This window comes from Rhea americana, unplaced genomic scaffold, assembly GCF_003343005.1.
Source record: "Rhea americana isolate MKP2758 unplaced genomic scaffold, rheAme1 scaffold_287, whole genome shotgun sequence".
In the NCBI taxonomy this organism is placed as follows: Eukaryota; Metazoa; Chordata; class Aves; order Rheiformes; family Rheidae; genus Rhea; species Rhea americana.
Window position 1 is genome coordinate 65758 of NW_028186409.1, and position 22663 is coordinate 88420.

Consider the following 22663-nt stretch of genomic DNA (forward strand, 5'->3'; position numbering starts at 1 on the left):
ACCTTTGTGATTTGCGGACCTTGATGTACCTTCCCATTGAATAACATGCCTCCAAGGTTCATTTATCACATRAACAGCTACAAAATATGATTTTACTTAATTTAAGGAAAAACATATGTTCACAGCTTTAAAAAGAACCTTTGCTTTACATCACGATAATGTCCCAGATACTTGGTTCAAAAGATCAAYACAGAACTTAGGCTTATCTCTTTAGAAGAAATTTTACCTACAGAAATACATTTTTCTGTGCCTGTGTGCACATGTCTAAGTCCTACAGCTACTCCTGCTGGTAAGACAGCTATTTCCACCCATCTCTGGTGCTCTCTTGCAGATCAGATCTAACCTGCACTGTAGYTCTTCCAGGAAGGGCCTGTTTGTTTTATTTTGAAGTGCTATGCACATCTGGTATGCTGTCTAAATAATAATCATACAGCTAAAGCTGATTTCCATATATAGCTGACCTGGATAAATTGACAGGAAAACACTTTCTTCTCCAAAAAATGGCATATGTTTTGGGGCTTAATTTTAGTAACAATAGGTTTATTGCCCATTTCTTTCAGTGTTACGYATTTGGAGAAAAAGAAAGTGTTGGATATGAGGCACATGTCATTTCACAGCTTTGGACTTTCACTCTCARTCAGATATTGCAGCACTTTTGGAAAATATCTAAAACCCAGGCCACTCTAATTAGACAGCACTTCGTGTTGAGGGAGCTTATCATCAAAACTGAGTTCAGACAAAAGTTCTTCTTCTTTGAAGTCAAACTGTTCCAAGGACAATTCATTGACCTGAGAAGAGAAATCAAGAGAGAATTTGTTTCTCAGTGAGCAATGTTTCTCAATGTTCAAACCACATATTTTAACTTCTTCTTTCTGCACCTGGAAACACAGTGTATTTTTACCACGTTTCCAAAAATGACTCCCATGGAATCTACAAACTCAGGAACATTCCTATTTTGGAATGGCTGACCAAAATCACAAGGCAATGAACCAGAAAGACACCCAGCAGTTCTCCTCCCAAGCAGGCTGTTCTGAATTCCTGTTAGTTAGCCGCATCAGGCTGGTACGTGCCTTGCGGAGACAGCACCAAATCAACTCCCACGCACCATCAGTAGGAAAGCAAGACTGCAGGGGAAGTGAGGGAYGACTCTTTTGTTAAACAGAGGTTTGAGAAGCAGCAGGCTTTCTGGCTCACTTTGCTGCATGCTTCTCTAATGGCCATTAAATGTCAGGTCAYTTCTCCGTGGGTTTAAATAAAGTTAGATAAAAGGGGCAGTGCAGCACAGAGAGCACRAACAGCAGAAATTTCTTCCTCCCAACCGATATTTCTGATGAATATTAGTTACTTCACACAGAAAAATACCTCATATTTYACTGTTACTCTGCTGTAAGAAAGGAAGATAGTTCTGTCCACGGATATCAGGTGACTCAGTGTCATCAAATGGAGCAATGTGTCATAAGGTTCATTAGACATTTCCTTGATGCAAGTTGCAGGAGGAGTTGGACACTATACTGTGCATTGCTGACACATCATGTGAGTCTGMTGCTTGCTTTCAAAAGAGCACTGCTTTCAAATTAAGCAAGCTGAAAATCCCTTGCTCAGGATTTACTGTGTACGAGGGCTAGCTTTTAGAATTCCATCTTTTTGAGCATGATGATAAAAGTTTTATTATCATACCTTGATATTTTTGTTCTTTGCATGCTAACAGATCCCACAATGACCTGCAGGGATTTCACATAGCCTTTTAACAATCATTCCCTCTAAGATAAAAATAAATTTATGAAATTCATTTCTAGATGGAGAGTTTCACGTATTTGAGAACATATTAAAAATCATTTGCTTTAGCTTACTGTAACTTTACTGTGATTTTCATTCTCACAGATTTTATGAAAAAGCAGGCCTGGACACCATCATGTGCAAGACTTGTCAGCCCACATCATCCAACTGCTCATTTTCCTGTGCTATTTAAAATATACACACAATTCTGCACAAAGAGCCCAAGAAATTAAGAACTCTAAAACCTTAGCATGCTGCATAATTCCAAGATGTGATTACTTTCTGGTCTTCAAGTTTAGGTCATTGCATAAAAAGAGGTCAGAGGCTGAACAGTAACAACCGTATCTCTCATCTCTAGATGTATCACACAGCTACCATGCAAAACTAAATACCTGCTACTGGGTTTACCTGAATAAGCTCTTTCAGTTCCTCTTCTGTTAAAGAGTCTGTGGGCTCCTCTTGGGTGGAGTTGTACTCCACAACCACTTTACCATTGTCTGAAACAGACACACAGAATAAAAGCCAGAAACAGTTAGCTAATACTGTGTGTAATAACAATAAGCATATCCTAAACCCCTTGGGAYCTGACTGAATAGGATGAATCCACTTCAAAACTGCATTCGGAGAGGTCAGCTGGTTGTCCTGAATGATTGTAATTGGAATAGGTCATTTTATTGTCCTATGGCAAACCACTGGTTCTAGCTTATTTGTTCTCTTACATAATATAACCATTTTACTGTGAAACATTAACCTTTCCATGRTGGTTTAAGTAGTGCGTGCTGGCTGCAGCAATGTGGACAGAGCTTGTGCCTCCTACTGTCATGGTTGGGCACAGAAGCAGAAGGGCTGATCTTGCTTCTACTGTTGAGCAAGCGCCAGTGGAAGCAGGATTGGGCTGTAACACTTCAAGGACTGTTACAGTTCTGAAAGTGCTCAGCAATTGAAGAGTCTATGATGTTAATTATGAAGCAGGGAGGAGAAAAGTGGTAGTTACTGCATCGTACAACTTTTAAATGGCATGCTGTGAAACTGCAGAGCTGCCTTTTCTCAGGCCTGCATGCCTGTCTTCTCTGCAGAAAATCAGAAGGCTCTTACTAAATGGAAAGGAAATTGAAAGTGAGGAAGCAGAAATAGACGGAGAAGCAGCATGATAATTGCTCGTCTCTGCTATGCAATGGGCCAGAAGGCAGGAAGCACTGCAAAACATCTGAGTCCAGAGGCACATCTTAAACACCTTAAAGAACCCATGGGAAGAATCTGACAGGTATTTAAATCCTGCTGGATTCAACAGAGTTAAGTTCCTACTCAGATGCTTTGCTGTATCAGTGACTCAGCATGAAGTGGTGTTTACTGGGAAGGTCTCCTCTGTGTAACTGAAGGATAGCAGCACTAACCTGACCATATGAGGTTATGTCCTTGTGAGAGAAATGCATAAAAGACTGAAGTACTCAGATACTACATAAATAGGAGTCCTCTAAGAGCTCAGAGAGCRCAACACCTAGAATCCACAGAAAGCAGATATAGCTGTTTCTAGGTAGGCGCAGAGGCAGTTTCTATAGTTACAAACTGCAGCGATAGTAGCCCCAAAGATGCAACACTGCATACAACAGTGAGGCATGGACTTTGACAGCAACTGCCTGGCGAGGAATCAGATAGGAGCATGGAATATGCTGCAGTTCCATTAATGTTACCTCTGGAAGCAGAATGTGTTCATATCCTTACTCAGTATGTGCATGTACAATGCTAATAAGCTTTCTTATGTGTTACCTTTCACTCACACAGCTTATGTGACAGGACCACTCAGTGARATCACTGCATACCACCACACAAGTTTAATTCTGGTGGAGATCCCCAAAATCCCACTGAATCCTAAGCAAGGTTCTGGGAAAAAGAATTATAACTTTCATGAAAGTTATAATGTTTTCAGCCCAAACACCCTAGTGTTTAGTACAAAAATAAGCCTTACCTAAAACCACGAGGAGTATCTTCTGAAAAGCGCTAGACAAAGCTTTCCCAACTGCAAATTTCTGAACTCTTCTTGTGGTTGTGACAAACTCAAGAGGATCTAAACCAAAGGAGCTGTGGGTTATTGATGTTAGGAATGGCACTCTGCATATGAAAGCACACAAGCTGCCTTGTACTACCAAACATGATGGAAATTCCTCTGGGGGTTGAACACTGCRTTATGAATCTGATAAGAAATCTGCTTATGTTTTGCAAGTATTTGGCAGCATGGCAGCACCTTCGCAGGGGCTTTGTGTACCAACCCAGGCAAAGCAGCACATCCTCAGCCCTCTGTCAGGACCCTGCTCAAGGCAGTGGAGATCCTAGCAGGTATCTGGGCTGTGCCACAGGCACAGGATCTCTTAGGAATTCCACAGCATGCTCACATCAAAAGTGGCTGCAATGGGGAATGAATAATCCTACAGGTGTGTGTGTGAGAGAGAGAAACAGAGGGTAAGAAAGCAATAGCAGTAGGAAGCAGGGAGGGAAGAAGCATGCTTAGGATTCTTTGCAGTAAAGCACAGTAGCTCACAAGGCCCCCGCAGATTCTTTTCTCCAGCTAAACTCACATACTACGTCAGACTGACGAACTGTGCAAACACAAGAATGAATGACCAGGGTCTGACAGCTGCCAGCAGAGACTGTCAGCTGCATCAAAAGCATACCTTCACCATTTTCTATGTCTGCTTCACCGAGGCCAATTCCCCTGGTGCATACCCCATGTTTGGGCATTGTTACTTCTACAGCACACAGATATTTAAGGGATCGCTTCTGTAATGTCTTTCCCAGCTCCTCGTTCTCATCAAAGCCAGAAACATTCTGCAGCTGTTGAAAGACCACAAAATAATTACAATTAAATAGAAAGGGGRTGTAGTCACCACCTAGGCCCATGCCAGCATAGCACAGACCTTCTCTGCGCAGTGCGTGACTTCAGGCCAGTAGCACACCGCAGAGCCACAGCAGGGATGTTCACTGTTTTGGCTCTAATTCAGAAATATTCCAGGGTCCCCATCCTCTGTCAGTCAAGCTTGTAATCCTAGTCATCTCAGACACTTTCAGTGCATGAAGACTATTGTCAAATTCTGGCATTGCTTTAAATAAGCCACATGAAAACTGGATCCCCCCATTCGTATAAACAGAAGCCCAGCCAGTGCCCTTGCCCACAGCAATCTTCTCTCCCCGGGCTTTCAGAACACCCTCATTTGTGGTCCAAAACAAAGCTCCTGTGGCTATCTTCATCAGGGACAATGATTTGAGGACAAGTCCATTAACTGCTCTGATTGAGAACATGGGATGAGCAAAGGGAGGAACAACCGATGGACATAAAGGGCCCCTTACTGTGATGATGCGACTGGACCAGCCATTAAAGCCAAGGTAGTGGTTGGCCAGTTCCTGGCACTTGTTGCTGTTGAGAGCGAGAACTTGCTGCTGAAATGCTTTCTGTTTGGTGCAAACACAAACCTGTTGAAGAAAGAACTCTGGTTATCCAGGCTCTGCTTCCAGGGTTCCCACTGCATACACACCATTGGTGGCTCTGTGAGAGAAGTTTGTAGGTAATGCATTTACTAACCATATGGGTATTTCTGACATGTGTCGACTATTTGTAATCCAAAAAATGGACCTTGTTTTGCACAAACTACTCTAGCAGAGGGATGCTGCCAGATTACTTCTTAAATGCTACCTGGACGCTACTATTGCCAGCAGCTGGGGATGCCACAGGGTATCATGGTAGCACCTAGCAAAAAGTTAGCAAACCTTCATGCAAAAGCACAGGGACTGTCACTGAGAAGGTCAATAAATATTTCACCTAACACTACCCTATTGCTGCAAGTTAGGGTGCTGAGTCCTGCAAGTTTCACATCTGGGGCTGTTCTACTTACCTTCAAGGGAGACTTCTGAAACAGTCTTTGCCCATTGCATGCACGCTGGGCTCTGCAGGCATCTCCAGCCGAATAAAACTTGACAACAGCRTAATACCCAGGCCCTGCTACAGCAGCGTTTCTGTGTGCTCGCACTGAGTAGAGCGGCCCAAATTTGGAAAATGCTGAAAAAAGGGAATGCTGAGGAAAAGCAAGAGAAATGAAGGTGTTTTGAGGAATATCTGCTGCTGCTCCAGAGTCTGAGCAACAGCTATAGAGACAGCACTACTCCCAAGACCTAATTACCTAGAAAATGAACAGTACTTTAGTACTGTTCTTGCCATGTAGCAACAGTAATCCCTGGAATAATCAGCAAGACTGAAGATAACATGAGTATCTGGCAGGTAACATCTTTTCTTCCCATAAAAGTAAGCCCAAACTGGCCCGACCCCTTACCTTACCAGTATCTTATTCCCAATATTATCCAGCCTCCGAACGGGGAGGAAAGACAGACATGGGATTTTTCTGTCCCCTGAGTTATCCTCATCCCAGACTGCCTCTCGCTCTCTGCTTTGCATGTGTGCACTGTCCTTTTAAAGCCTCAGTACAGCATTATTTTGCAGATAAACTAACAGGATTTTATTTCCACATTTTGCCGGTTTCCTGGGAGTTTCGCTTCACAGACAAACGCTGCCTGGTGAATGCCAGCATCTCCCTGTTTCCTCAAACAGCATCGGAGCGTTTCGTGAGGCCGAGAAGCCGGGATGCCGCTGGTCACGGCGCCGGCACGGTGTAACCGGCCGCGGCCCGGAGAGGGGCTGGGGCAAACAGCCTCCCCACGGGGGCGGCAGACATGCCGGGCCCAACAGAACCGTGAAATAATAATGGTAAAAGTTAAAAAAAAACATGTGTTTTAGCATGTGGGGAASGCGATGGGAGAAAAGGCCTGTGCGAGTGAGGGGAAATTGGGGGCCTCAGGCCTGGGGGACGGGGGAAGGACTCCCGGCCTCGCCTCACCTCCAGGCCCGGCGCCGGCTCCAGCCCCCAAACCAGCAACGTCTGGGCGCTCCCGGTCGGCACCCGGAACTCCACCACCTCCGCCATGCCCGGGCCCGCGGCGGAGGAAGGCGCCTCCGGCCCGGCCCCCTCGGCTCGGCTTGGCTCGGCTCAGCCCGCCCCGGCCCGGCCCCGCCATCCTCAGCTCCCCCCCTCCACCCCGCCGTGCCTCCCCGGGCACCCCGGATCCGTAACCCCGCATGGCCGGCCCTGTCCGCAGCGGGGGGCTCCACCAGAGGCAGCGAGACACGCACAGCTTCAGCGAGTAGCGGGTTTATTCTCCTCAGGCCAAACCGATCCCCTGCACGGGGAGAGGGGGCTCCCCTCGGGCGGCCCCCGGCTGCTCTTCCTCGGCCGGGGCCGCGCGTCGGGCTTGGGGCTCCCCCCTCCCCGCCGTCTCCTCCTTTAGATGGTGCAGTTGCTTTCGCCGAAGCGCCGGCACTTCATCACCTTCAGGTAGGTCTCCACCTTGTGCAGGTCCTTCTTGAAGCAYGAGAGCAGGCCGTAGTTCTTCAGCAGGGCGTCCTCGTTGCGCAGGTGGATGTCGAATTTGTCGTAGGTGGATTTGAGGAGCGGCGGCCCRCGAGGGCTCCGGTCGTCCAGCTCCTGCGAGGAGGCAGCGGAGTTAAAGGGGAGGAGGGACRAGGCTGAGCGGAGCAGGCTGGAGGGGGCTGGAGGTGGAAGGGGAGCCAGACGGGCCCGGGACTGAGCGTTATCGAAGGCGCTGGGGCTCCTCCTGCGACGCTGGGACGTTCCCTCGCGTCGCGCTTCCCCTCCAGCCCCGTCCCGCACCCCTCCGCGGTTTTCTTACACGTGGCAACTTTGGGTTCAGTCAGCTGTTCTTCACCGTTTTCAGGGARGTTTCAAGTCCCTTTTCCTACCTAGCTTTAAAGGAAGCTGTTTTTTTTTTCTTTTTGACCAAAGTACTTCCAAGTCTATATGTTTAGAAGAATAGCAATTTTGTGGGAACGATGTTACACAAACACAGCTTCGTGCACGTGAAACTGTCAGCAAGAAGCAAGCTGGACCAAAYGCTGCAGAAAGGGAAGATGGTGTTTTTGGGGGTCTTTGAAAACATGGAGACTCACAGGGTTTTTTCCCCCACAGCAACCTGAGCCAAAGAGATGGGGAACTGAGGAAATAATTCTGTCTTTCCTCCCACTTTCCTAGTGAACAGAGATCTAACCCAGACCCAGGCTGCGGGCATCTGGAGCTCAGATCTGCGGTCTGCCATCTGGAAATGGAACTGATACATATAGCTACTTTCTCCAGAAGTGCCAGGACAGAAGATCTCATTTTACTCTCAGGGCTTGGCTTTCATGCTTAAAATTGTTAATAAGTGTCCACATTCRTTTCTCACAGATCTAGATCTCAGAGCTCTAGCTACATTGTGGTACTGGGAGATGACTTACTTAYAGAGTGCACTCATCTGACAGGGGATCCTGATAGGCAATAAACAGTTTCATTTTAAAGAGATAAAAAAGAAATGGAGTGACTTTTCTGAAGATCATTCTCTATCTATCAGCTRTCTAGATGCTCTGGTACTGTAAATCTCATTTAAGATAGAGACATCAGAGTATGAGCTTCCACATGTACGCAGACTTACAAGGTTTGTTTCTATAAAATGTCATTAGTCCTTAAAGTCGTGTTATTGAAGATCGTCTTCCTAGTCTGTGCTGTTATCTGAGTGGTTAGAGCAGCGTTATTGCCTGTGAAGAAGCATGTGCAATGGAGTGCCGTGATYTGATTATGCAAAAAAACCCCAACAACAAAAAAACACAAACAAAAAGCAAACAACAAAAACCAAAACAAAGTCAAAGGGATGCTGCTGGTCTTTAGAGTGGTGGGGAAGTTTGTCATGGTCTTTGGATCCTGTGAAAAATCCTGAGAGCTCTGTGCCTTGTATCCAATTCTCTGGTATTCTATAATCATGACACAYGCTGCAACTTACCCTCATCAGAGCTTGGATCCCTTCTTCTAGGTCCTTTAGTTTTTCATAGACTCTGTCTGAGGTGCCAAAAACCAGATTGTTTGTGAATACCTTGCTTAGGTACTGCACCGGAGTCAACCAGGACTGGATAAGAACCAGTGAAAACCGAAGAAGCTCCATGTCCTGAAATGAGAAAAACAGTGGTCAAAGCTGTGCAAGTGAGTTGTGGAGTTACCCATGTGTCCTGATCCCTCTGAAACAGCCCAAAGGTGGCCCAGAAATATCATCGCTTCCGCAGCTTTGTCAGATATAAATCTGTTTGTGAGCTGAGGAGTATTACCCAGAAATCTGTCCTGTGCAGATAGTATTTTTTTTGCYTCCTCCTTGGTATGGGAATGTGATTTATAGCTTAACCCGAAAGAATCTGTCTTTCTGCATGCAGGCTGTGCACAGTGAAACAGAAGAGGAAGAACARTACCTCAAAAAGTGCTGGAGATGTTAAACCTTACAGACAGAAACCCTCCGCGCATATTGAAACACAGTTGGGCTCTTAAAATAGATCTGTTTTTGCCCAAGGGAGAGAACTTACTGATTTCTGCTGGGCATCATCCTTCCCTGTGGGAGCAGGAATGGTTTCTGAGTAACAAAATGCTGACTGGGAATTTTTGTTGGCATGTCTCTGGTCCTCTGGAATATAGGTGCGTTCCTGTGGGGACATCCCAAATACACTCAGATCTCTTGTTGCCTGTGTACTGGCAGAATACCATAGACACTTTTCTCAGGCTGTTCTGAACAGGTACTCTTTGCAGGAAAGAAATATGAAATAAAAAGTATCTCTGGGCAGGACTGTCTGAGGAAGGAGGAGTTCCCAAGTTGGCTCAATAGTTACAGTTACTGGAACTAAAGGTCAGCTTCTTGTTAAGGTACTAATATAAGTGCACAAAATACTYGGACTAGGTTCTCCCTAGGAGTAGATGACCCCTGTGACAGCTTTCACCAAAGCAGATCGCTCATGTCGGCTGTTGGCAATAACAGAGATTGGATAGTTTTAAGTACTCAGAATTGGAGAGGGCCTTTGGTGACCAACCCAGGAAAGTCTTGCAAAGAGCATAACCCGTCTTGTCTTACTAAGGCCCTCTCTCCTCACCCTGAGCTGACAGAGAAGACACCAATGGTTAAAAATGTCTATGTTTCTAGGAACTTATATTGGCTCTGGGTTGACACAGCCATGGTACAGTCCCCAAACCACCAAACTAATGAGGAGGAGATGCCCTGATACCACGACACTTACAAACTCTTTGTAYGTCTCAGCTGCCAGGAGGTGAAGGTGCTGAGCCCTCAGCACAGCGTTGGCAAACAGATTGGAAAGGGGCATGGCTGGGAAGGTTGCGGCTTCCTTTGGCCACTGCAATCCCAGTGCGATCACAGCAATGAAGAGAGGAGAAAACCACGACCCTACAGCAAAGAGAAGGAGAAAGCTGTTAGCAGTCCTTTAATGACTGTGCTGAGGAGTGATGGCACCTGTGAATTTCTACTTTTGCCAGCTGAGGGCTCACCTCAGTGAACATCTTGTTTGTATTTAAGTGAACTTAGCACTGTAGTGTCCCCACATCACRTGAAAATCCCTCCCCTCTCACTAGAAATGGCCTCAAGTCTTGTACTGCTCCCAGTTTTATAAGCACTGTTTTCCTGGCTGAAGGCATTATTGTTCCTTGAAAACATTTTTTCCCTAACATGGTCATCATGTTTTTCTTTAGGCCTCGGTCTCATGAGGAGAGTGCAGTGCACTCATCATTGCATGAGCGAGCAGGGGACAGTGAGTACAAGGTAACATCCCAGGGAGGTGAGGGACTGGGAGTAGCTCACTTTAGCCTTGGTTTATGGCATCCTGCTGATACGTGAAATCTGCTGCCTGCCTCCACGGGACAAGAGCTAATTTCCTTACCCATGCTGTGACTAATGTACTTTTGTTCTCTGATGGACGCACCTGTAGGATTTAGTGGTCTTTATCAAGCGAAAGGTTTTAATCCATGACATTTAACTCATGCAAGTGTTCATCTCTGCTTACTCAGACTATTATTACTCAGAGATTATTTTAGCCAAATACCTTTCAGTGGAGGAATACCCTGGGGCATGTAGGACTTCTGCATTAGACATAATCCTGATCCCTGGCTTAAACCCTGAATGTGAGTTTTAATATGTCTGCCAGAATATTTGATAATAGTAACTGCTATAACTGCAGCTCYCCTTGTTCTTCATGTTCATGAGCCTTTCGTGAGCCTTGATGAGTTTTGGCTAATGATTATCTACTTCAATTCACTTAARTCACGCTGCAGGGAATTATATTCCACTTCATTGCTTTATAAGTTACCACATTTTGATTTAGGGTTGCCACTGAGTGTATATGGCCTAGCACAGCACCATCCCATGTGTACAATAYCTCCCACCACCCTAGGCATGCACCAGCACTGACAGTCCTTTAAAACTGAAATAAAAAAAAAATACCTGGAGCCATTTCTGTCTGGTCGGTTGCTCAGGTGTYGCTTGAAAGTGAATGATTCCTCCTTTCATATAGGGCTGGTAATGGGAACTGTTCAGCCACCCCTTATATAGTAGGGGGTCTGTTTAAAATGTATATATGTGTTCATGATCACAACAACCTCTCTATATCTTCTCCATGCATAAATGCATGTGTGTTCGCAATGGTGCTACCTAATTGTAGTCGTTTATACATAGATGTAAAGGTTGGGGAGGATGTTTGCCTAGGGATAAAATTAGTACTGAATGATTTCTCCATATTCTGCTGTTTATTGCAAATAAAGGTCTTATCATTGTTGGAAGACCCAACTCAAATCAGATCAGCTGTTTTACACAGTGGTATTTCCCACWGTGGATAGAAAACCCACCTGGCTTCCTTCCTGCTTCAGGCAGGCTCTGACCCACAGTTAACAGGACTAACTGGTCAGTCTGGGAAACTTCTGACATAAAGCAAGTAGAATTTTTTTTCCATTTATTGTTAGTGAGGATTGAGCTGGATGGATGTTGCAAGGTGAATTATTTGTCTGCCGTGTAACTTCTTTTATGCTACCAAAATTTCACAAATTCAGCAAGTAGTTTTAGTGGAAAAGGGAATTTTTGAAGAAATAGAGGTCTTTTTGCAAAGAATATTTTTTGTCCTTTGAGGTAATGGTTTGATTCACAGCTTTAGTCAATGTATTAATTTATTTACATAAGGAATTAAAAGCACCTGAGGACAAATGTAATTTTGCCAATATGACTGTTAAAGCATTGAACTGAGAAAGTCATTTGCAAAGCTCTACTTTGGGAGAATGAAATGTGAAACACAGAGAGTGGGTGTTTCCAAAGAGAGACTGAATAAAATCATTTTAATGAGCTGGTTTGTCTAGCATAGGTTTGACCAAGAGCTCTCATACCCATTTGCTTCTTTGGGTACCAACCTCCCCATTGYAAATGCAGATCTGAGAGCTCTGGGCGGTTTCTCACATCTTCAGCTGGGCAAAATTCTGAAAAGAACCTGTTTTTAAGCCATCTTCTGCTCTTTGTGTGAGATAGAAATCTAAAATATCTGTGGATTAAGCAGAGGGCTGGTGTGGAATCAAGRGTGCAGAGGAGGTGGGGGGAAAAGCAGAGATAACAGCACATCTAACCTGGCTTTTGAGCAGAATGAGGCAGGACCTGAGATAGCCAACTCCAGAAAAGCTTAAAGCCCTTCACTGCCCCCAAGGCACCAATTGCTGTAAGCCMCCCTGCTCTGGCCCTTTGTCCATGGCTCTTCTCAGGGACAGTCCACCTTTCATGGGCAGTAAACTTCATGCCCCCAGCCCAGGGGTTTGGCCTGCCCCCCTGGAATGGCTCTGGTTTCCATGAGGCAGCATCATCCCCAGAGCAGCTGGAGCAGAGGTTGCGAGAGCTGGTTAATAAACATGCCGGGGAGAGCGCGATCTGTTCCGAGAAGCCCCTCGGTGTTTGCTTGCTAGAGACGTGGTGTCACCACGTAAATGTCAGTCCCTAGAGAAGAAAGAACAGTGGGTCCTGCTGCTATCAGGTGTCCAGTCACCCAATAGCCAGCAACATCTGGGGGTGTTTTTCTGCTCCAGATTGTGTTTAAATATTATGTCAGGATTGGTCAGAGATGAGTAGAACAGCAGGCACCCCAGCCYAGCATAGGCTTTGCTCCCTGGTTAGCAATGACACTCCACCACTGCAGCTAGATTCATACAGTGCCTCACAGCTAAGACCTTGCCCATCCTTGATGCCCTGGTGCCTTTTCAGTTCTGTTAGTAAAAGCATGGTGATAAACCAACACTTTTTATATTGATTTCAAGCACGGAGATGCCAGGAGGTTCCAGACTGAGTGGTGTCCATCAAACCTTGTTTGTCCCTGCTTCCTTCACTTCTGGGCATTAAAAGAGGCAAAAGCTTTGCTGAGAAGGTAGTGCATGACTGTGAAAGTCTGCACTGCATGAAGACATGCCACTAACAGAATTACAGTTGCRTAAGTATCTCTCAAACATCAATTTGACCTTTTTCTAGCTTTCAMGTGCCCACATTGTGACCCAAAGTAGTGCCTCATAAAGCACCATTACATTCTTCATTTCCAATTTCCTTTTCTATTTTGAAAGAGAAAAAAATCCTGAATTCTCCTCAAGGTGGTCCCCTATCCACCTACCTTGCCTTGAGCATCACCAGGAGCATCAGAACAAGTGAAGCAGCCTTTCTTGCAGCACAAATACTCTCTGGGTCCTCCTTACCACTCAGCCTGGGGTGAGTGGGTAGGGGAGACCTTTCTAGCACTGTGTTGGGGAAGCTGGAAGCTGCTGGGTGAGCTGGAGCTCCAGCGAATCCTGGCCTGGGAGTCAGCTGCTGGCTTCCAGCTTAGGCTGAGTAATTTGGTTGGCAACGATGTGGTTGACCAGGTTGTAGGCAGAGGTTAACCACCTCTGCTAGCTTACTAACTCCTTAGGTAAACACTCCTTTTCAGGTTGAACTAGTGCTTTTATTTACTGCAGCTAGAACTGCTCAGAGCATCCTCATGGTTCCATGGAGAGGAAAGGGACCAGCTCTATCAAACATGCTTGAAAATGGTAGATCCAGGACTGTGCCCTAGTGGGGCTTGAAAACAGCTGTCTRCCTAATCATCCTGCTGATGGTGGGGATACAAATCTGTTAACGATACAGAGCCTGCATTGAATGTATTGAAATACATTTATTTACATTAAATGCATTTTAAATACAAGCCTACATCAATATAAAATTACAACAAACCTTGACTCTCGCCTCACTAGAAAATAACCTAAGAATTTAAACTAAAACCCTAATAGTACAGAAATATTCACTTGTTTCTGGCATTTTAAAGGAAGCCAAGGCCCTGGGCTAAGTGAGTATCTGAGTGACAGAGCGGAACTGGGGTTGCCGAAACTGCTTTTGACATCAGCGGTTTCCTCTCCAGGTGCAAACAGTAGATTCTCCTTATTTCATATTATTCAGTTAAGTCAGTTCAATGAGTTGTTTACACAAACCGAGAAAGCAGTTGGGAATTGAGAAGGCCAGAAAAGTTGCCTTCCTCTTCCATTTCCTAAATGAAAACAAGACATATCTGGACGAGCTCTGTTAGTTCTAAAATCTTGGCAAACGTGGAAACCAGGAACAGCCAGTTCACTTCTCCCACTGTGAGTATTTCTTTAATTAATCAATTTTATAAGTAATATATGTTTAAGTAATAGTTATATACATATGTATGCAACTAATTTAGGATAGTTTTATTTTACTAATAAAAATCACCCTTAAAATGCTGTTTTTCTGCTATTTAGATTGAGTTYAAGTTTCCATTAAGCTTGCTACCAGTAAACAAGAACCATCCTGTTCCTTGCTGAAAAGCCCTGTTTGCTCCTGTTTTCACCCTCACTTTTCTGCTGGCTCTTTCAGGAAGTGGAACAGTCCTGTCTACTTCTCCTTGGAGCCCCAAATGTAGTTACAGCCTGGAGGCCCTGGACTCTGCAATGGGATTACCCATGGTTCTCCGAAAGCAGATAGTTTCAGCCACACAAACCATACAGCTTTTCAAGTGGGTCAGGYAAATCAAGGAAAACTACACATTCAGACCAGGATCCTTCTTGTAACATGGGATACAGACATGCAGTCTGAGCTGTTCACTCACAGCTGCTTAATGTCATGTCTAATTTATCCCCRGAGGTGACTTTTTTTTCCCTAGTCAATCCTGCAAGGCAGCTGTGGTGAAGTTTTTTAYAGGTCACTCATCCCCAAATGCATAGCCATTCAACCCTATAGGAGGTCCATGCCCACTAAGCATGTTAATCTTTTGTCTGTGCCCCCCAGGCAGGCTAGCTGGGGAGGCTGACACCACCATGTCCCTGCAGAAGAGCAGGGTGGTCCTTTCCCAGTGCATCCAAAACACATGCAGCTTCTCTTCCAGGGAGTAAAATTGCTCTTACTGCTCCTTATTCCTTGTTCCAGGGCCCAAGGCATCCCACTGACACTGGCACCAAGACTGTGGGACACATCAGGATTGGGCACAGCAGGATGAAGCTAGAATGCCTGAAGCAGGAGGAAGCAGCACATGAATTTACCCRTTACCTTTATTAGGACTTCAAAAAGCGTGTTGGACATTTGTGTCCCACAGTTTATGTCCTTCTCATGGGTTCTGAGGTCACACATSGCTCTTGCCAAGGGCAACCTCCTTATGACACAGGCCAGCTCTTGTCTGGAGTGGAGCAAGCCCTGCACAAGAACCTCTAGGCCCAATCTATTTCYCAGCCTTTCCTATCATCCTTGGATAGAAAAAGGCACTTCTGGAGGATCTTCCATCTAAGACAACCACCAGCTTGGCCTACTGGTTAGCTATCTGTGACTTGATAGCTAACTTGAAAACCTGAAGGTGGTCTAAAGTCTACTTTTCCTAACACCCACTGTGCCAACCCATAGGTTGCTGCTTGCCTCGGCTCCTCTGCCAGGAGTGCAGGTGGCTGCAGTGGGGTCTTGCAGCTCAGGAGGGTCCATGTAGCACAAGGAGATATCATGCCTGGCCCTTGCATTTCCTTCTTGGGGACATTGGGGCTGGAAGAGACCCACTGTCCACTCTGGTACAGTTGTGTTAAACACACAGGAGCTCAGCGTGTTGATGAGGCTGGCTGAGGTTTTGGGCTGTTTTTTACTGGGGGACTGCAGTTGGCTACTAATTTCTACRTATGTATTAGGGATGAAGCAGCAGGGCAGTAAAAGCAACACCTGGGGCAGAACAGTCTTTGTAGGCATGGTCTAGATGTGGCTGTAGCTGTGGCAAAGCAAGCACTGAAGGGCAGCAGGCCTCAAGCTCTGTGCAAGGCTACCAGAGATGGCCTGCTGTGCACCGGTGACAGTCCATGATCCCAGCCYAGGATTGAGGCGCCTGTGACTGCCCGTGACGGCAGAAGCCAGAGTCCTGTTCCCTTGGGGGCCAGCAGGTTGATGGTGGGCACAGTGGGGAGTGGTGCCACAGGTGCCTGTGTGGTGTGAGTGCAGGGCCCCTCACTCCTCACCCGGATGCTCCCCTACTGTCCATTTGGCCTTCACATCCCGGAAAGGAGTAATGTCCTCGTAGGTGGCCATCTGTTCCACTTCCAGGCCCTGTGGCAAGAGGAATGAGGCTGAGAAACATGATGGGGAGCGTGGCACCAGCTGTGGCACATTCCCCCCTCCTATACCCATGGGTAGAGGCCTATCTCTAGATGATCTCCCTGGAGATCAGGGCAGTCTCTGAGAGGGGAAAAGATGGAGACAGAAGGCTGCAAGTGCTCAGAGCTTGGCTTGTTTTTATGAGAAGCTCTTCAAGGCTGATGCGTAACAGACACTTGGGAGGAAGATGCCCTAGTACACCCTGCAAGGGCTTCTGGTACCTACCAGACACCCATAAGGACACTATAGGCTATTTCAATGATTAAGCCAATATAATAGAGATATTTCTATTTACCTCGTAAGTGTGGTCCTCCTCGGGGCTTTCCTTGCCGTCACCCTGCAGAGAGGAGAGTCACAGGCTGGGTGACACCATCACCCATATAACCACTGGTGCAGGTTATGTCATGGGGTGTAGGGGACCCCGTGCAATGTCCCCAGAAAACAGTACCTCCTCATCCCCTTCCCTAGTGGTGTCCTCACTGCCCTGGCCAGGTACCAGGCTTGTGGGGAATACCGCTATGAAAAAGGCCATGGCAAAGCTGGGGACATCCCCACTACTGGAGTTACTATCACTCACTTTATCTAGGAAGAAGAGCATGGGAACGCTGATGAAGATGACCAGCAGGATGGACTGGATGATGATGATAGCRTCTTTCAGGGTGTTCCTGCTCTGGACCTGCTGGATGTTGCTGTAACCTAGGAGGATAGGGAGAAGTCTTGAGCCCCATCTCAGTGCCAGCCTGMTGGGGAAAGGGGACGAGCTTGCTATGGTCATGGGTTCATGCCAAGGCAGATGTGTTGACAGAGCTGTGGGGAGCTTTGCAACATATCCTCATCCTCAGGGAGAGACCTGAGAATTGCAGAAACCTGCCAGGAATGGCCCCAGGGAGTAGCTCTGAGATGAGATATGCTGGGAAAGACCTATCATTGACCAGGACCAGTAGAATGTGATTTATGAGGGAAATGCAGTCCCTGGGATGTGGTGCAGACCAGCTATGGCAAATCAGGGGGGTTATTTCGCTGCTTGGTTGGCTGGTAGTGTGCAACAAAGTGACTATGGTGCCATGGGACATCCCAAGTTGTATCCAAAGTGATCTCACAGGCATTAGGGAGAGGTAGATGCACAAAGGCACAATGTGGGGCTCATATGGAGGGMGAAAAGTGAGAGGTGTATATGGAGAAAAAGCATTGTCTGGGGCATGAAGGRGTTGGCGAATGTACAGAGGTGAGCAGGGCATATGGAGTGCTCTCACTCACCCATGACTCTGAGCTCGGTCCCACATATGTGCGTCTGCTTCTTCTCCTCCGTGAGGTTTTTACTGTCGCACACGTAGATGCCATTGTCCTCATAGGTGATCCTGAAGATGGTRAGGTTGATGAAGTTCTCCTTCCACTCTACACTGAAGTGGGAGGTGCTGCCATCCARCTTGTAGAGATGGTTGCTGCCCTCCACCATTTTGTACCACTGCATGTGCTCAGGCTCGAGAGCGTAGCAGATGAAGTGGACAGGCGTGTTCCTCTTGGCTGCCACGTAGCGCGGGTGCTGGTGGGACCTGGAGCATGTAGCATCTGCTGGGAGAGAAGGGTGCTCACAGCCTGCTCCCCACCTGAGCGCAGCCCTCCCTGGGGCACCCCTCAACCAGCGCAACATAGGAAGAGAAGAAATTGCTCTTAAGATTAATATAAGGGAACACTGGGCTGGCCATGTGAGTGTGGGGTCCCAGCACCCCRGGAGGACACAGCTTCACCAGAGAAATGGAGATGCCATAGCCCCTGCGATACACCCCCAGCATCCTCTGAATCAGGAGCTTTCCATTCTAATGCATGATGCTTTTCTGGAGCATTTAGCTTCATTTTGAAAAAGCAGCAGCATTTGCAGTGGCTATCAGAGACTTTCTGTGAAAATATTCCTTTAGTGGAAACTCCAATTTTCAGTAGAAATGGCTTCCCTGGGATATTTATTGCCTGCTCCCACTCCTGTCTACGAACAATCTAGCTGCCCTCCTAAAGTGATAAAGAAATGTATTAATTTGCTATTTACTCAGAATCCCTTCATAGGTGATGTCTTCGTTTCCAGACACAGTTCCATGGCCTTTAATAGTCACTTACACACATTCAAAATTGTTAGTTGCCTGTACACATTCATCATAATTGGTGCTTTCCTCTAAAACACAACTTAATTCCAGCTGCTAATATGGCTGCCAGACTTGATTTTCTTGCATTGTTTTTGGTTTACATAATTAAAACATGAGTGATGAAATAGAAGTATTCTACATGGTTGTAATCAGCTCTCTAAATCAGCAGCTCTAAGCAGCTTACTGCTTTATGCAAAAGCCTCTGCTAATAGCTCTCCTGCCACCTTGTAGGACATGAACCAGGGCCCAGAGCCCAAGCACCTAAAAGCATTAGAGGCAAAACCCCACGGAGTTCAGTTTATCCTGTTAGTCCCAGCTTGACTCCCAAGTGCTGCCTGTCATGGAGTTATAGGAGCTGACATGCACTATGTAGCATTTGCAAGTACAGAGCCATGTCTTCAGCTGGCTTTTCTCCTCATCACTTGCGCATTTTTTGTATTGTGTTTTATTTAGTGTATTTTGTGTTTTTGCCTGTATTTTGCTTTCAGAGCTAAACTTGGGTTGCAGAATTCGTGATTAATGCCCTGAAGATGAGAATGTCACAAACCGCATGTGCATGAATCGATTGTCTAGTCCTGAGCTGTGCTACAGGCTCTGCAAACATGAAGGAAAACTGCTCAGGTTCTTGGGAAAGCCAAAACTGATCCTGCTTTGCAGAACGAGAGCTAGACACAGGGCTGGGGAAATGCTGCAGAGGAGATCACAGCCTAGGATTCACCTCAACATCKTCAAGCATAATTTTAAAGGTTTATTCAGTTAACCCAGTGCTTGGGGTAAATGCTCTGCCAACAATTTTAGCATGAAGTAGGTAGAAGAATTAGGCACATGGTTTATGGTCCGGGCCATGACACAGTTAGACAAGCATCACGCCTCCTGGTCGTCCCTGTGTAACATGTCTGAACAGAGGTGGGATTGAAGAAGTCTTGAGTCCTGCTGGTCCCATGGCTTGGCACATTCAAGGTTCATGAGATGTTGGAGGAAGGGTGTGGTGATGGAGATGTCTCTAGTTCTGCAGGGGACCATTGCCTTTGTAGCATAGCCATTGGGGATGGGAAGGGGCCACTGAGACATGCATAGGGAAGAGCCTGAGGGGCCYGAGATGTTACTCACTTGCATTGATCCAAGTGCTGTTCTCGGCTGCTGAGATTCCACCTGCAAGACAAGAAAAGGGGCCTGAAATAGCAGTCACGAGCTCATGTAGGATGAGCTTGTGTAGGATGTTCCACATCCTACAGTTTGGGCCCTTTGCTCCAAACACAGGCTCCATCTCTATTGAACCTAGTCTAACTCAGGGACAGCTTCAAAACTCCCAGCCAAACCCACAGCACTGTCAGGACTCAGCCTCAATGCTCTTCCATTCTTCCTCATCCTCATCCTCCATCCGGCTGGGGGGCAGGGACTTGGGGTCTCTGTCCTTGTTCCCCAAAGCCCAGAAGGTTACAGCTCAAAGGCTTGGCTGCCTCTTCTTTCTAGGACAAGCAAAACCCCATCTCCAAGAGACCAGACTATTTTGGGTGCTGACCCAGGAGAAGCAAGTCTCTGAGTCTCACRCATGATAGAGAGGGAGAAAAGTCTGGAAGGAGAAAAGTCAAACCTTCTTGCAGAAGCATCCCAACCAGAGCCACTACTCAGAGGACAAGGCCTACTAGCAAGGACACAGTGCAGTGTGATTTGGGTACAAACCCTTCTATTCCATCCTGTTTCTTGAATTTTTTCTAACTGAACAGGGCTGCTTTCTGGTTRATGTTCCGATGAAGCCTTGCAGAAAAAGTCTAGGCAGACTCTAGGGCTCCATCACAACATCAGTGAACATTTCCTGTGTCAGAGAGGCTGAGGTATGAAATTGTCTGTAGTTTCATGACTTGGACATTTCCCCCCTCTGAGGACATAGATGAGCACTTCCTGCTATTGCATGGGGGAAAAAAAAGAAAGACTTCAGCATCCTTTGGAGCAGGAGTCCTAGTCCCTCACTTGCAAGTGCATCCTCTAGCTGCTCAGCCAGAGAGCCACCCACAAACYCTCCGTGTGAATATTTAATTGCTGTGCAATGGGGCTGATACAAAACTGGGCTGACTTATCACATGGGTGGCAGTGGCGGGTTTGAACCCCTCCAGGAAGAGGCAGTACCTTAACTGCAATCTTTCACAGGGAAAGAGATGGAGATCTCAGCCYATCCGGGCCCACTGAGAGGTCACCTGTCTCTGTTTTTGCATATGAATCAACCAGAAACACTTTCCCTGCTGGGGCTTCCGTAGGATTTGGGTTGCTTGATGGCTAGGAGGGCTTTTAGCCTTAGGGACCAGGGGGGCCCTACAAGGCAAGGGCTGGGTGCACACATGGAGCTTGGACCTGCGGCTCAGTGCAGGAACCGCGGTGAACCCCGGGAGCCCCCGGCTCACTGGTCCCTTGCATGCTGTGCGGGTCCCCCTGCCCGCAGCTCCTGTGCCCTGTGGTTTAGGTGCCTCGTTTCCTCCTGCTGCAGCTGGGCCGGAAGCACCAGCTCTGTTTACTGCATCGCTTCAGTGCCCATTTCTGTCCGTTTAATGAACATCAGCTAAACCCCACTGYGGGGAACTCTGGCTCAGAGGTGGGGGTTGCACCACATCCCAGCGGGTTCGGGCTGCTGCAGAAGTCCCCAGAGGAAGCCGTTGTTCAATTGCAAGCCTAAGCTTTGCTCAGAGCCCTGTGACCTGGTGCAGATCTCCCTACCCCAAAGAGCAGCCTGCAGGGATGTCCTGGCTCAGTCCTGGGCTTCCCTAGCTGCCCCAGAGCCTCTCCCAGGACCAGGTTGCTCTGCTTTCCAGGCCCTGTCCATCTCCGATGTCTACCTCTCTACAAACTCGCCCCTCCTTGCGCTTCTCTCCAGCTTTATTTCATTTTTTTTCTGAGATGGAGAGATGTACTTTATCCTGGTGCAGGGCTGGTGTAGATCAGAACATAGCAGGATTTTCCCTCTGAGTTTTTTGGTGTTTCTGAATGAAGAACTAGGCTGATTTCTCACCTCGCAGCCCCCCACAGCCAAACTTTCAATTACAACTGCAAGAGCTAGGCACTAGCCAGCAGCAGACAGACTGAGCTTCCTCTGGCTTCCCTTGAAGCCACCAGTGGAGGCTGCAGAGGCATTTCCAGCACTGCGAGACTTGTGATATAACCCTGTGAGCCAGCGGATCCAGTGAGCCAGGACCAGGACCTCAAAACAGTGCACACTCGGGTGGTAACCAAAYAGAAATTTGCTTTAAAGGTTCTCCTAAGTGCACAGAAGTCCCTGCCCCGAGGAGGAGGGGAAGCAAAGGGACAGGAGTTGGGGTGCGTGTTTAAACTGGTGGCACAGGGAACCAGCACTTTGCCTGTGTAACTGGTCTTGGGCAGCTTCATTAACTAACTCCCGGACCAGCTCCCCTTGTGGTTCAGGCCCAGCTGCCCTGTGGTATGTCAACGTCACAGCTGTCCCATCTCAGCTGATGAGCCGGGCTGGAGCAGATGCTGCYCAGGGTTCTGGGCTATCCTGCTTCAGTGCCCCTAAAGCACCCCAAAAGCCTCTTTGCTCCCATGTCTCTGCAGCTCCTGACCACTGAACCCTGATGAGTAAAGAGATGTGTTTCAGCCACAGCCTCAGTGATGGGCTGGTCCCAGCCAGCTCCATCTTGTGCCCATCCTTGGACCTTAGAGAGCAATAAATGGTGAAATCCTTTTTCCTCCCACCTGCATCCACAGCCATGAAGGCCCCACACCAGTTRGGTCCTGGGGTCTCCATTTCCCATGCTGGCTGGCCAGCTGTGACCAGCCAAGCATGCAGCTCTGCCGAGAGGTCTCCCATATTGTCCGGCTGAGACTGCTGCATCCCGTGACACTTTCCACCTCCCCTGCAGCAACGGAAAACAGTGTGGTATATTCCCCTAAGCCTGAGTCACACTTCGAGCTTGGCCCATGTGGGCCGCCCCTGGCTCACCCTGCTCTGCTGAGCCCAAGTCTTGTTTTGTGCAAAAAGCAGGACTGAGAGTGGGGATTGCAAAGCTTGAATATAAGTCATTTAAAGCCAGTGCTGAATGAAGTCACCTGCTGCACTGATCCCCTCAGTGCATGTTTCCTTGCTTTAGCAGCTCTTAGACCCTCTCTTAATGCAAAGCCCAGATTTGATGCCTACCTGTGACCAGAGCTATCATCCAGAGGTTCGTCCAGAGCACCCATRGCCTCTTGGAAACAGCAGCCAT

The 22663-nt window shown here is 47.2% G+C and overlaps 3 protein-coding genes across 6 annotated transcripts; all 3 read right to left on the reverse strand.

Annotated features, from left to right (window-relative positions):
- Positions 1–61: 61 nt before the first annotated feature.
- RDM1 (RAD52 motif containing 1) lies at positions 62–6786 on the reverse strand. Of its 2 annotated transcripts, XM_085308918.1 has the most exons (7): positions 6657–6784; positions 5661–5840; positions 5119–5241; positions 4446–4605; positions 3743–3841; positions 2185–2273; positions 62–788 (listed from the first exon to the last, which is right to left on the reverse strand). In XM_085308918.1, the coding sequence occupies exons 1-7, from the start codon at positions 6741–6743 to the stop codon at positions 684–686; spliced, it is 843 nt and encodes a 280-aa protein (XP_085165044.1). In that variant the 5' UTR covers positions 6744–6784; the 3' UTR covers positions 62–683. The 2 variants fall into 2 exon arrangements, with proteins under 2 accessions (XP_085165044.1, XP_085165045.1); XM_085308919.1 differs by lacking the exon at positions 3743–3841 and having other exon boundaries at positions 6657–6786.
- A 166-nt stretch (positions 6787–6952) lies between these two features.
- On the reverse strand, positions 6953–10015 carry GH1 (growth hormone 1). Of its 2 annotated transcripts, XM_085308922.1 has the most exons (4): positions 9917–10015; positions 9215–9331; positions 8647–8808; positions 6953–7301 (listed from the first exon to the last, which is right to left on the reverse strand). In XM_085308922.1, exons 1-4 carry the CDS (start codon positions 9998–10000, stop codon positions 7101–7103), a joined length of 564 nt encoding a protein of 187 aa, XP_085165048.1. In that variant the 5' UTR covers positions 10001–10015; the 3' UTR covers positions 6953–7100. The 2 variants fall into 2 exon arrangements, 1 of the variants encoding a protein (XP_085165048.1); XR_014896347.1 differs by lacking the exons at positions 8647–8808; positions 9215–9331; positions 9917–10015 and adding an exon at positions 7507–7597 and having other exon boundaries at positions 7234–7301.
- A 6155-nt stretch (positions 10016–16170) lies between these two features.
- On the reverse strand, positions 16171–22663 carry CD79B (CD79b molecule). 2 transcript variants are annotated; one of them, XM_085308921.1, is made up of 6 exons: positions 22597–22663; positions 19563–19604; positions 17575–17886; positions 16895–17013; positions 16613–16654; positions 16171–16269 (listed from the first exon to the last, which is right to left on the reverse strand). In XM_085308921.1, exons 1-6 carry the CDS (start codon positions 22661–22663, stop codon positions 16171–16173), a joined length of 681 nt encoding a protein of 226 aa, XP_085165047.1. The 2 variants fall into 2 exon arrangements, with proteins under 2 accessions (XP_085165047.1, XP_085165046.1); XM_085308920.1 differs by having other exon boundaries at positions 17575–17889.